The sequence below is a fragment of the Chaetomium tenue genome (assembly GCF_020726465.1).
Source record: "Chaetomium tenue strain MPI-SDFR-AT-0079 chromosome Unknown F5144scaffold_7, whole genome shotgun sequence".
NCBI classification, from domain to species: domain Eukaryota; kingdom Fungi; phylum Ascomycota; class Sordariomycetes; order Sordariales; family Chaetomiaceae; genus Chaetomium; species Chaetomium tenue.
The window spans coordinates 1,599,068-1,611,918 of NW_027117335.1; the positions used below are offsets into that span (position 1 = coordinate 1,599,068).

Sequence of the window (12,851 nt, forward strand, 5' to 3'; positions counted from 1 at the left end):
GAGTGGTTGTCGTCCGTCTCGAGACTCGGACTGGAGACAGTGGGACAGATTTCCAAGAAAATCCCAAGTCTTGCCCCGGGAACAGCCCTTGTCAAATACTTAGCTTGCTCTCTGCTAGCGTGGGCGGAGCACTGCTCCCAAGATTGAAGGTGCATGTGGCTTGCAGCTGACTGGACCCATCGGCAATGCTTGGTCTTTTTGCTTTCATGCTGAACGACTCAACAGGTTTTGCAGTTTAGATCGTCGGAGGCCTCATTCAATCAGCCCTCGCCAACCGCCCTGTTAAATAGAATGCCGACAAGGCATCCCCCGACGGCTCGGGCGTGCTCCCGATGCCTTGCAGAATTCCATCCCGATGACCCCATGTTAAGGGAGATTAGACGGAGCGGCTGAAACGGGAAAGCCTGCCAAGCTTTTAGTCGTCTACATAGGTAGCCACATTTCACAAGTTCACGGCGCTTGGCTCGGTCCCGAGGAGAAGGGGGTGTGAAAAGGTACATATTCTTGCACTTCTATCACTGTTCCCCATTCGAAAAGCCACACTTTAGTTCTTTATCAAGGGCTCTATTCGGTTACTAGGGACTTGCCCTAAGCTACCTATCTTAGTAAGGTAGATAGATAGGTAGGTAGTTTGATAGGTAGTTTGCACTTCAAAACATCCCTAGGGCGTAGACAGCAAGGAAGTTGAGGAGCAATTAGTGGCAAAATCGAGGAATATAGGTAGTTTGAGAAACCAATCCGCCAGTTGACGGAGCCACCATCCCAAGTCTTCATGTTGGATCTCCTACCTCCACGCGGCTTCATCCATCTCCCCTTCCAGCTCCCGGATCATGCGCTCATCGTTTGGCACCCACCCCAGCTGCGGCAGTCCGTCCACATTCAGAATTAGATCTTCCTCCTCAAAAGCGCCCCTCACAATGTCTGTCCCTGGCGTGCTCGCGAGCAGCACTTTGACGGTGGTAGACACGGTCGTATCCTCAGCGAGACGGATGAGGCTTGACAACACTGGTAACGCCTGGCGCTGAAACTCATCTCGCTCAAACAGACACACCCCATCAACGATGCAGAAGAACGTCGTAGTCTCGGGCAGCTGCCGCACCAACCACTCGAGCAGCTGGATCAACGTGTCAAGTCTCCCGGCCTGCAAGGCCGCGAAGTCGATGGAATTGCACATGGACCGCATGTCAAAGTCATGCTGCCTCAGCAGCTGATCTATCAAGCTATGGAGCATGGCTTGCTCACCGACGTGAGCGCCGGCCTCGGCCGGGTCCGTGTGCTGCCCGCAGAACCACACCACCGACACAAAGCGCTCCTTGGCCCGCAGCGCTTGCGTCATGGTGGCGCAGACTACCGACAGCGGCGAGACGTCGGCTATGGTTTGTGGGGGGTTGAAGTCCCAGTGCACGAGTAGTTTGGACGAGCGTGTCGATACGGCCCAGTTTTGGAAGAGCTGCGTGTTGATGATTTGCTCCGCTTGGGCGCGTTCTCTTTCTGGGAGCTGGCCCCTCTTGTCATTGACGAAGGTGACGTCGGCTAGGTCGAGATCGGGCGTGTCGAGCATCCGTCGGAGGCCCCCCGGGCTGATGTATGGCTCCATGGTGACCGCCTGCGGCTGTGGGGTCGGTGTGCTGGCACGTAGCCTCTCGTTTATGATATGGAGGCGCAGGTTCTCCTGTCGGGTGGCTTCGAGCTCACCTGCAGATAGCACATTAGAGACTAATCCGCGTCCCTCATAAAACCAGGATGGAATACTCCGGATGCGACTTACGCTCCTTTCGGACCGCGTACTCTGCAAGCAATCTGTGAATCGAGTTAAACCCGTCGCCCACGTGCTGCTGGAGCTGCCTTTGGAACTTTCGCGTCTCTCGAGAGTCTTGGGGGGGATAAACCATGTGTCAGTCGCAGGGTCCCTTGGTGGGGCTGGGGGTAACCGTACACATATGGAATTCGTGAATATGCGACTTTGCGGCTTCCTCCATGAGGCTTGAGCTCCTCGTCTTGATCATGGCCAGGCTCTCTACCATACTTTTCTCGTAGTCGCCCCTGGTAAGCAGGGCCTTGCCAGCCCTCAGAACTTTATCGTCGGTATGATGCGTCAGCGTTGCCGGTGGTTTGCTAGCCAAGTAGCCGGGACATACACTCATTGCTTATGAAGAAACCAATGGCCCTCTCGATGGCGTCCAGTGTTGTGACAGTGAGGTCCACCGAGGCGGTTCGGATACGCGGGTCGCCCGGAAAGGTCCCCAGAAAGAACTCCACGTCGGAGAAGATGGGGACAAGGCCGTCAAAGGCCTCCAGAGCCTGTTGGCGTACAGACGCGGCAGTGTTCACGGCCTGACACAGCGCCTTAGTTAGCCGGGGAAGTAAAGTACCTAGTTAAGAGAGCTATGCAGGCCGGAGCTGCCGGTAGCTTCTGGACCATCCTATACTTACATCCAGGACCATTTCCACAGCGCCCAGGACCGGCGTGACAATGGGTTCGCCGTGGCCAACAGCGCCGGCAATCCCGACCGCCCCGGCCACCGGCGCAATGTTGTCAGCCACCTTCCGCCGCACCTTCCGCAGCCATCCTACCCGCCCCCCTATTTGTTGATATTTAGCCTGCGCCGCTTCGAGCCGGCGGTAGATTTCCTCCCAACTATCCAGGCTCCGGATGCTGTAGTCGGTGCCGGCCCGGCCGTGTGGTTCTTTTGTCTTCTTAAACTCGGCCATGGCATCGGGAAATATGCCATTCCAGAATCTCATTGCCTTGATATCTCCCCAATCCGGCCTCGATGGAAGATCATCGTCGTCCGCAGGCGATGCTAAGGCGTAGTTGTTGGGAGTATACAGCCCAGATAAGGGATTATACTGCACTGGCGGGTTTACAAACATCAGGTGCTGGTCTTGGAGGTGATGATCAATGTAGGCGACTGTCACGGGACGACTAAACGCCGGTACAAAAGACCCTTGATTCGCCATGGCGGCGGCGTTGGAAGCTGCGAGGTACGTGGCTCTCGACGACGGTCGATTACATTATTTGCTTCTTCATTGTCGGGCAGGATGCCGGAGCTTTGTTGCCGTTCTGGAGAGTTGAACGGTTGATCTGGTACGATAGGACTGCAAGTTGTGGGCGTATGGACATAATATGCACCATGACATGGCTGAAAGCCATTGGTTATATGACCATCATTGCCTTTGAGGCTGCTTCGACAACATGGCTTGAAGGTAACGCATGAGAATTTCTGCGGGCTTTTCGGGCCAATGAAACCACGTCCATGAGAACTGAAGGGTGTGGGCGTGAGGGGTAAGCAGGGGGCCATGCATGATGCCTGCCAAAGTTATTGCGGCTGAGGAGCGCCGGGAGGGGGTTTATGCCGTTCAGACGAGGCTCTGGAGCCTGCATGGTAAGTTGGCATGAATAGACGACATGAGGGAGGTGCCCAATGTGATCCCAACCCTTCAGACGCCCCCCCAGCCATCTTTGGAAGATAGTTCGCCTTGGCCAAACCTTATCTTTCGTAGGTATCTTTCTGTGTATGTTCACAGCCGTGACCTTGTCGTTGCTACAGCTGCCTACTTTATTTTACTCCCTCGGCGTCCATACTTCCCGCGCGGTGGCTCTGTATTGGTGCCGAGATGGGGACTGTAGGAAAATCGTCAAGTGATTCTGGTTCACCGACGGCCGGGACGGAGGCTCAGGCGATCGACCCGACCCCGGGCTACACAACTTTGTCCTCGCTGATCTCGGGTGTGGATAATGGAGAGGGTTTCGCAACGGAGGCGGCTGCCGAGTCTGATATTCCAGCCGGAAATGGCCAGAATCCTGCGGCAAGCGGTGTTGGCGACTTTACCGACAAGATCGAGAAGATGAAGCAGAAGCTCCTTGAGCTCGAACGACAAGCTCAGAACAACCGAGCGCCCGCAAAGGCAGAAGAAACTTACCGGCAGCTGACGGAAGATATGGAAGAATACAAGCGTATGGAAGCCAGTCTCAAGAATCATCGAAAGGAATGGGAACGCGAGACCGGGCCGGGCCGTTGGGGTATTCGAGACGGCGATCCTCGCCTCTACATGAGATTCGCACATCGCCCTTCCGTCTAGCCGTATGATGTCACTTGGGACTTTCATAAGCAGAACGCCTACGAACCATCGAGTCTCCAAGAACTCACTGACGAGGTGGCAGATGGCCAGGGGCAAAGTGCCGCCGGCACCTATGATGAATTTGACCAAATCATTGACTACGGCAGCCGCCGCGATCGGCTGCGCAAGAATTTTGAGTGGGAAATGGACCGAATGTACCTCGCGGAAGAACTGGACCGCCGCAGGAAAGAAAAAATCGAAGTGGCCAAGGCAGAGGCTATACGCTCTGAAGAAAAAAAGGCGAACCCCGCGACAGACAAGCCGCTCAAGGGAGAGGGACAGTCTGACGCCCAAGTACCAGCCCTTCCTAAATTTGCCAAGCCCCAACTCAACCGGGTAGGTTGGGCCGCCTTCAGAATGCTCTCTGCTGTGGAGGAGAAGGATGCATTTGTCATCGACATTCTCATTGGCGAGCCCAACGTCGACAACGACGTCGGTGGCAATCCACGTTGGTACGGCTTCTCGGGTCAGGTCCGCAAGCGGGTCATCATCCCGGACTCCAAAAACTCCTCGCATTTGTTGCCCGGGCAGTTACCACTTCCCGAGAGAGTACGAATCCACTCCGAAGCTCTTACGCAGATTCTCAGCACCATCCTGAAGGAGGAGGTGGATCAGACAACTGTCTTCATCAGGCCTTTCAAGGCACTCTCTTATTGCGAACCAGCGCTACGGGATTGGTGCACGGCCCTGGAGAAGAAGTTTGAGGCCGTGCCGGCCGCAGAAGGAGAGGAGACGCCCCAGGAGGGAGACAGCGAGGACGAAGATAATCAAGACGAGGACAAGCTTGATAGTATAACCAAGTCGCCGACCGCGTTGGAGCACCTAAAGTGCCTTCTGAGCTTCATAGACTCGGACATATCGGCCAAGCAGACGTATCTCCGCAGCCCTGATTGTCGCAAGGTCCTATTCTCAGACCTGTGGCAGCTGTTCAGACCGGGGATGGAGGTGACGGGCAGCAGCGGCAAGCAGGCCTACCGGGTTATCAACGTCAGTAGCGCCAAGCACCGTGTAGCGCCTCCCTGGGAGAGGTGGTCTAGCAACACGGGGAAGCGCAAGGCAACGCGGCCGTTCAGCATTACGTGCCTCTACATCGACTTTGATGGCAAGAGCCTGGGGCCAGTCTCCAAGGTCTTTGACATTAAGAGGTTTGATGGCGAGAGGGATGTAACATCCTTGGAAGTGTATCCTCTCCGCTTCCACCCAGTCAAGAAGGACGAGTTTAGCGACTCGGAGTGGAAGGAACTTGAGGCTCTCCCTGCCAACGAGAGATACAGACACAAGCTCATACGCCGGGGCGCCAAGTTCCTCGACGTCGCTAGCGTGAAGCATATGTACTACGCCGGACCGACGCTCGAGACGCGCGATGAGGTGGAAAGTCAGGTGGTGATTGATTTTGAAACAGCTTTTTCGGTCGAAGATCAAGTCCAACAGATGTGGAAACCCGAGCTAAAGGCGATGGTCGGAAACACCGAGACCGAGGACGGTGAACAGGATATACAAGAGAAGTCGTGTAACGCGGCATGCTGTCGGATGGACAGCGTACACGATGACTTTTATGTGGACCAGAAGCAGGGGGAGGAGTATGTCAACGGCCTTCTTCCCGAAGCAGGTGCCATAAACGAACAGCCGTCGATCGCCATTATCCCGCGGCCCTTGAAGGAGCTGCGCACAAGCAGCGGCAGTAGTCTCGTTTCGGATGACGAGCTCGTCATTATGTCGTACCGCGTCTTTGGTTTCGTTCTGCGCAGTCGCAAATGGGGTAAGTGATCCTCCAAGAGATTCTTCTGAGTTGCCACTGTTCCCGCTCCTGTGCTGACCCAGCCCGTATCCCAGCCAAGCTCGATCTCTCATACTTGACCGACGTTCATCTTCCGGCTGCCGAAGGAGATAAGGACCGGCAGGGTGGCACAGAGGAGAAGAAAACCACGTCTTTTGACCGCCTCGTTCTTGAGGAGTGGCATCGCCCCATGATCCTGGCGCTCATCGCCCAGCACTTCCGAGACAAGAAGTCGACGGGGGGCCAGAGGGAGGAATTTGACGTGGTCAAGGGGAAAGGTACCGGCGTTACTACACGGCTGAGAGTTCCGTCGAACATGATTGTCATACTGACATGAACTCGCAGGAAAGGGCTTGATTCTGCTGCTCCACGGGGCCCCTGGTGTCACGGTTATGGCCGCATGCAGCCGGCCGGCGGGGTACGCTGGCAGTACCCCGGTCCAATCATTGCGTACGAACGCACAGCCAATGAAGGAACAGCCCTGTTGCTCATAAAGGGCCGTGCCAAGGGAATGAGCAGGTGCTCATTCTGCTCGTTAAGGGAACTGTGAGCACCCTGAGCATCCTGTGCTCAGGATGCTCAGAGCTGAGGCCCTGAGCACTCTGAGCACCCTTAGATAGCTAGTATATAGCCACTCCTTCTGGAGAGCTCTGGGAGTTCTCCAGTTAGCAATCACAACTACAGTTCGCTACAAGCTCGCAAGCCTACTGTTGAGACAAGTCTATTGTTGTGCACCCTTTGGCTGCACCGAACCTAAGCATCCTCAAGAGATTACCTTCACCGAAGCTGAACCCTAACAGGATAGGATCCTGGAGTAGGTTCGTCACACCTGGAGTGGGAAAGACGTCCACAGCTGGTTCGTGCTGTCCAGCACAGCTCTGCGCTACCCTCTGCTAACCACCGTCTCTGAATAGAAGGAGTGGCGGAACTATTCAAGAAGCCGCTGTTTCAAATCACATGTGGTGAGTAGAGAATTCCAATCTCACCATCAACACATCTCAAAAACAACTGCTGACGCTGATCGTGCTTTGCCTCGACCACTAGGTGATCTTGGCACCACTGCCCAGGAGGTCGAGAAAGCCCTAGAGACCAACTTTGCACTAGCTAGCCGGTGGGACTGTATCCTGCTTCTGGACGAGGCCGATGTTTTCCTCGCTGAGAGGACCAAGCTGGACTTTAAGCGGAATGGACTTGTAGCAGGTCAGTCTAACGCCAAGCGCACATCGCTTTTCCCTACCACTTACAGCGCTGACGGGCCACACCGGTCTTCCTGCGTGTCATGGAGTACTATTCGGGCATTCTCTTCTTGACAACGAACCGTATCAGAGACTTTGACGAAGCCTTTACATCGCGCATCCATGTCAGCTTGTACTACCCCGAGCTGAACGACGACAAGACTGTAAAGGTTTTCAAGCTCAACATGAGCATGATTCGAGATCGCTTTGCACAGAAGGGGCGAAGAATCGAGATTGACGAAATGGGCATCGGCGGCTTCGCTGCGCAGCACTTCACCGCGCACCCGCATGCACGCTGGAACGGCCGGCAGATCCGTAACGCCTGCCAAACGGCGTTGGCGCTGGCCGAGTTTGAGGCCCAAGGCAATAGCCACGAGCACATTCTCCGACCCGATGCCGTCGTCAAGCTCGGGATCAAGCAGTTCGAAGTTGTGCGCAACGCCTACATCGAGTTCTCCAAGTACATGAACGCCCTGTACGGATCTAACGCGGCGCGCCGCGCCAAGGAGGCCAAAGTACGCGCTATCTGGGTCGACGAGAACAACAATGTTGTGGCCGACCCTGGCGCCGCCGGCGGTGGTGGCATGTCCATAGACAAGGCGGCCTTCGCGGCTGCGTCCAGAGTCCAGCTGCGCCTCCACCGCAGCAGTGGCATCACCAGGCGCCTGCCACGCCAGAACAGCGATACAGCTACCAGAACGTGATGCCGACGCACTCGAGTTATCCCGACGCCAACCACAGGCCACCAGCGCAGGCCGACCAGTTCTCTCCCGGCGGCCAGTCCTGGGAGAACCCGGGCGGGAGGACCGCTGGTCCCAGTACCAGTGCCAACGTTAATGCTAACGCCCCTTACCAGACATCCTGGGAGGGACAAAGCGACACGTCCGCTATGCGGCAGCCATCGCCAGCAGGAGGGCAGAACTATGAGTCGTCGCCGCCGCCGCAACAGCCGCAGCAGGCCTATCCGCCGGGGTTCGACCGGAACATCCAAAGCATGTACCAAGCCTTGGGTCCACAGGCCGCCGGGCAGCTGTCGCCGAGCAACCTTGGGCCGGGCAGTGGAAACGCCTATGCGTCAAGGGCGGGAACCCCCGGGCAACAGTGGTAAAGGGCCCTGGGCTCGCCACGGCGACGATGTGACTAACGATGATGTGTGGCATTGATGTTGGTGCTGTGTTTCATGGTTTCAGTCTCTTGTCTTACCTACCGTTAAAGACCTCAAACTCAAGTTTTGCTCCCCTGGGCTGCTTGATGGCCTTTGTTTTGCTGTCACGTATTATTTAGTAAGACTTACAGTTCAAGGGGTCAGGGGCTCCGCGGTGGGAAGAAAAGTCACTATCGCGAGGCAAGCAAGATTCAAATAGAATATACACCCCCCCTTATAAGTACATAGGTAGGTACCTCCTATCCAAAACCAATCAGCACAGCCCTAATCTCCAGCCGAACCACCTTCCTCCTTAACATCTCACCTCCTCCGCCTCCTCACCCCCCGAACCCTCCTACCCACACCGCCCCTCCCCACACTCTCCCCCTCATCATCATCCCCCCCATCCCCATCCACAAACACCTCCCCAACCCCTTTCCCCCACCCACCATTACCATCATCACCCCTCCCCCTCCCCCACCTCCCCCCAGCAGTCCCAACCCCCCCACCACCACCAACCCACTCCCCCACCCACCGCCTCACCGTCCCCAACTCCCCCGTAAACAACAACCCCAAAAACATCACCACACCCGTCACAGGCAGCGCAGTGGCCCAGTACGCCCACTGGCCAAGCTCCATGTCCCGCACGTCGGCCGAGTTCATGCCGAAGATGGAGGCGACGGCGGAGAGCGGCAGGAAGATGACGGTAACGATGGTGAAGGCGTAGATGGCGCGTTCTTGGCGGTCTTTGGTGTAGTCGATTTTGGTGCGGTTCTATTGTGGGGGTGGGGGGTTAGTGGGGTGGGTTGCGTGGTGAGGGTTTGGATGGGAGTGGGGTGGGGAGGCATGGGAGGGACCGTAATAATGGGGGGGGGCCAAGGGGTGGGGGGATTGGGAGTTCAAAGGGATGTACATGTAATAGTGGGAGCGAGGGAAGACAACGAGGAAAAACATACCGTGTCCGTCAGGTACTCCACCAAATCGCCCATCAGTTTCAGCTCGCTTCGTTTCGCGGTCAGCTCCTGGATTCCCTCGCGGAGCAGTAGATCGCTGAATCCGCATGGTTGAGATGGATCGAGCACACTTTCGGCCATGGCCGCCATTGTGGGGTGCTGGGGTGCTCGCCGGCGAGGCGCCCATGGTAAATGCACGCGACGGGGCTTCTCGTCGGTGAATTCTGCCTCGACATTGCTGCTCACGCTCTCCCTGGTTGTCAACATTTTGTCGAGGATCCCTCTCTGCAACTCGACCGTCCAGTCGATAATGGATAGTTCCTGCTCTAGCAAGCCCAACCTCTGCTCGATCCGCCGGTCTGAGTGCTTGGTGACGATGTCAGATTCCTACGATGCGTTAGTAGCGGGCCAGGATGGGTAGCTGGCAAGGAGAGCCTCACGATCATATTCAAGGAGGAGCCGTAAGTGGAGCTGATATCTGGGAGGCCTGGCGTGACGTCCCTTAACAGCTTCCTGCTTATAAGACTTAGAAGGTCAAAGGGGAGAACCACCAAGTTTTGTATCCGTAGCGGTTCCGATCGCGCCTCAATGATTTCGTCAATCCCAGTGCTGATGTCGGATCCTGCTCTGCGCGCTAGTTCTAGCGCCCGAGTTGGGTTGGAGGGAAACGTCGCAAGGGCAAGGGTGATGTGTATCCATGCGTTAACCAAGACCGCAGGCGTTCTGAGATGAGCTCGGTCGGCTTCCTCAATCCTGGCGATGGCTTCGTTGAAAGCCATGATATCGGTCGCTATGTTTCTCAAGGCCCCAGCGAGCTCGCCGAGTCGTGGTGACGGGCGGGGGCGGTATCTCTCCGTTCTAACGCCTGCTTCGTTCCCTGGCCCCTCGGCCTCCGATTCTTCCGCGGCAGGATGCTGCTCACCATGTTAGTCGACCAAGATCCGAGAGCAAAAGTATTCCCAGCAACCTACTACGTTGATCACGGCCATGACGGCGCCCCAGAACTGCCGGGTAGTCGGGACCGACACACCCGCTGGGAAGAAGAAGCTAAAGATAATGTCGGCAGAGTGAAATACGGTGATAATTCTCCCAAAATCCCAGTTGTTATCCAAGCTGGTATTCTTAGCACCAAAGGCGGACTTTCTTCTGCCTAGGACCTCCACTACGTGCGCTCGTCTGGCCTTGTAGGTATTCTTGTAAGCACGCTGGTCGTCCGGAGTGGTTTTCGTCTGAATATGCTCTTCCATATCCGCAAAATACTGGACCACAGATGCGTCCTGGAACGAAGGGGGAAACGTTGGTTGGGATGACAACGGGGATAGGGTTGCCGAAGGGTTGGCGGGCTTCGAGTTGAGGTTGTTAAAACACTCCAAATAGGCAAATATACCCAATGAGAACTCGCTTCCTGACTTTGAAACATACCCGCTCTCTTCGTCGGGTTTGGAAGCAGAAAGATTGGCCTTGGACCCTGTCGGTACGGGGGCTGTTGCTGAACCACCCGGTCTCTGGTCGTTTTGCTTTGGTGGGAGGGTCACAGAAAGTTGCTGGTTTGATACGGCTGCGTTGTGCGTGGGTAATGTAGCCCCAAGAATGGCATTATCCTTCTCGAATAACGCGACCAAAGCTGGCGGCTGTGGTAGTGAGAGAGCGATTCTGGAACTGGTGGTTAACACAGAGTGGATTCGATATAACTGGGAAATTACCTAAACTTGCCTGAGGTGAAGATCCAAGATCAGTTTCTTATTGGGCCGTGCAGCAAAGCGGTAGAGCCTAGGCCAACTGTGAGGCTTGATTGCGGTTTTCTGATGAAAGAATTGAAGCCGCCGTGGTTGGTAGTTGCGAAAATGGGAGACAAAACTCTGCATGAAAATGATTAGTATATTGGTGCGGCAACAGGATCGCGGCCGCGAGACGTACAAACCACGTTTGGCACTCATGGACGGGAATGGACCACATGATGGCGCCTTGAAACCTCACTGACAAGGTCTTGCTCGGCATCGGGTCAGGGGGTTTGTGCAACGGCTTGACTGTTTTGGTTATGATGTCTGCACATAGCACGTCCTCGTCGATGCGGCCATACGTAAGCAGCAATGCTATGAATGGGAGGAAGTTGGTTAGTTAAATGTTTCATGGATCGGATGGGCTGGTGGAGTTGCACACACAGTTGTCGAGGACAAGGCACCAGAGCTGGGCAACGTGGAAACAATGCCCTTTCGGAGCCCCTCCCTGTTGGCACACAGCCTGCTCCATATCTCTTGCGCGCCTTGTCCGTGAGTACCTCGCCTGGAGCAACGTTGGAGTGGCAAGAGACTTCGGACTATTGGCCGTTGCCAGGAGCCCGGAATAAGGCTCCAAGGAGAAGTACGGCAGCGATACCCATGTTACTGCTTGAGACCCAGCGGGTTTTCCATCCTGTAAGAGGGGCTCATGGCGGAGTTTCGGCTCCAAGTAACGGGCATACTTCCCATCCGATGCCTGAACTGTCTTAGTATGGTCCCTTTTCACACCCGTAATCATTTTTTGAAGCCCGTTCTTCTCGCTGTTAGAAAGACCAGGAACCCCAGCCACTTGCGCCTAAAGCCGAGTAAGCCGCCCAGACGGGGAGTGGAGAGTGGTCACAGGGGCCTACCGCAAAATCGTCAATATCCATGGATGGTCGAGTAAAGTGACTACCAAGAAGTGAGCAGTGGTAACCGGGCAGATAACAGCGTGTGGCTCTTACATCCACCGAAACAAGGACTGTGAGACGGCGGCCCGTTCGCTCAACACAGCCGTAAGCTTGGCCGAGTGATGGCCTGCCTCGTAGCCGTCACCAGCATACTGTGATTTGAGGACATGATAGGCTGCAGCACCTCGCTCCGTGGCGTCTTGGCTCCCTTCGTTGCCCTCACCTTGGGCCACAGTGGACTCAATGTCTGAGATGCTCCCGTCCAGCTGTGAGTCTCGGCGACTCCCGTTCTGGAGCAAATCGCCGAAGGAGTAGAAGACGTGATTCTCGTCTTCGAAATCACTATAGGTGGCCTCGGTATAGACTGGTCGTTCGTGGCGTTCAACTACCGGGACTTGGAAGTCTCGGCGATAATCCCTCGGCGTATCAGGTTCGACAACTTCGATGTCTTTCTCCACCACCAACGCCTCGCGCGACTCTGGTTCTGCGACCACCCGTCTTTTTACGTGTCTCACCCGCTCGTGGACTGGAGCGACCGGATATGGATCATACGAGATATGGGACTCTCGTCGGCGGCTGCTGTACGGCAAGGGCGGTGCGGACTCCGGAATCTCAATAGTCTCACGACGGGCGAAGTCCATCCGGGGGTATCCACTTCCATAGTGATCTGAAGGCCCGTAATGGGTATTTCGGGGAGGCCGTCTGCTGGGAACGATATGAACCAAGGGGTCGGGCCCGTCGGCAAAATAACCGTCATCCTCTTCCGAGAGATGCGTCGCATAACGCCGCTTCCAAGCAGGTGGTAATGACGTCTCGATCCGTGACACACCCGGATGGTGAGACATGATGGCGGTTGAAGAGGGCTGACAAGATGGTTTAGACAGCACAAGCACAGGTGAACGCTCAAAATTGTGTTTTCAGCCCCAGCCTCGAGAAAACCAGGCGGTTGCGG

General features: G+C 55.8%; 3 protein-coding genes across 3 annotated transcripts; 1 reads left to right on the forward strand and 2 right to left on the reverse strand.

Annotated features, from left to right (window-relative positions):
* Positions 1–512: 512 nt before the first annotated feature.
* Positions 513–3,314, reverse strand: F5144DRAFT_586391 (uncharacterized protein). Its single transcript, XM_066789755.1, has 5 exons — positions 2,434–3,314; positions 2,139–2,334; positions 1,937–2,074; positions 1,769–1,873; positions 513–1,695 (listed from the first exon to the last, which is right to left on the reverse strand). Exons 1-5 carry the CDS (start codon positions 2,959–2,961, stop codon positions 785–787), a joined length of 1,878 nt encoding a protein of 625 aa, XP_066638992.1. The 5' UTR covers positions 2,962–3,314; the 3' UTR covers positions 513–784.
* F5144DRAFT_596448 (uncharacterized protein) lies at positions 3,043–8,242 on the forward strand (the record flags this gene model as incomplete). Its single annotated transcript, XM_066790798.1, has 10 exons — positions 3,043–3,055; positions 3,321–3,349; positions 3,379–3,386; positions 3,645–4,077; positions 4,117–5,100; positions 5,149–5,881; positions 5,956–6,221; positions 6,967–7,092; positions 7,185–7,757; positions 7,817–8,242. The coding sequence occupies 10 exons, from the start codon at positions 3,043–3,045 to the stop codon at positions 8,240–8,242; spliced, it is 3,591 nt and encodes a 1,196-aa protein (XP_066638993.1).
* A 357-nt stretch (positions 8,243–8,599) lies between these two features.
* On the reverse strand, positions 8,600–12,744 carry F5144DRAFT_596449 (uncharacterized protein; the record flags this gene model as incomplete). Its single annotated transcript, XM_066790799.1, has 6 exons — positions 8,600–9,052; positions 9,235–9,618; positions 10,203–10,862; positions 11,149–11,324; positions 11,394–11,770; positions 11,954–12,744. The coding sequence occupies 6 exons, from the start codon at positions 12,742–12,744 to the stop codon at positions 8,600–8,602; spliced, it is 2,841 nt and encodes a 946-aa protein (XP_066638994.1).
* Positions 12,745–12,851: the final 107 nt, after the last annotated feature.

Coding starts and splice junctions, on each gene's coding strand:
- F5144DRAFT_586391 (XM_066789755.1), bottom strand. CDS start 2,961: ATGGCGAATCAAGGGTCTTTTGTACCGGCGTTTAGTCGTCCCGTGACA. Junction 2,335..2,433: donor CTGTGGAAATGGTCCTGGAT/GTAAGTATAGGA, acceptor GCGCTGTGTCAG/GCCGTGAACACTGCCGCGTC. Junction 1,696..1,768: donor GTACGCGGTCCGAAAGGAGC/GTAAGTCGCATC, acceptor TGCTATCTGCAG/GTGAGCTCGAAGCCACCCGA.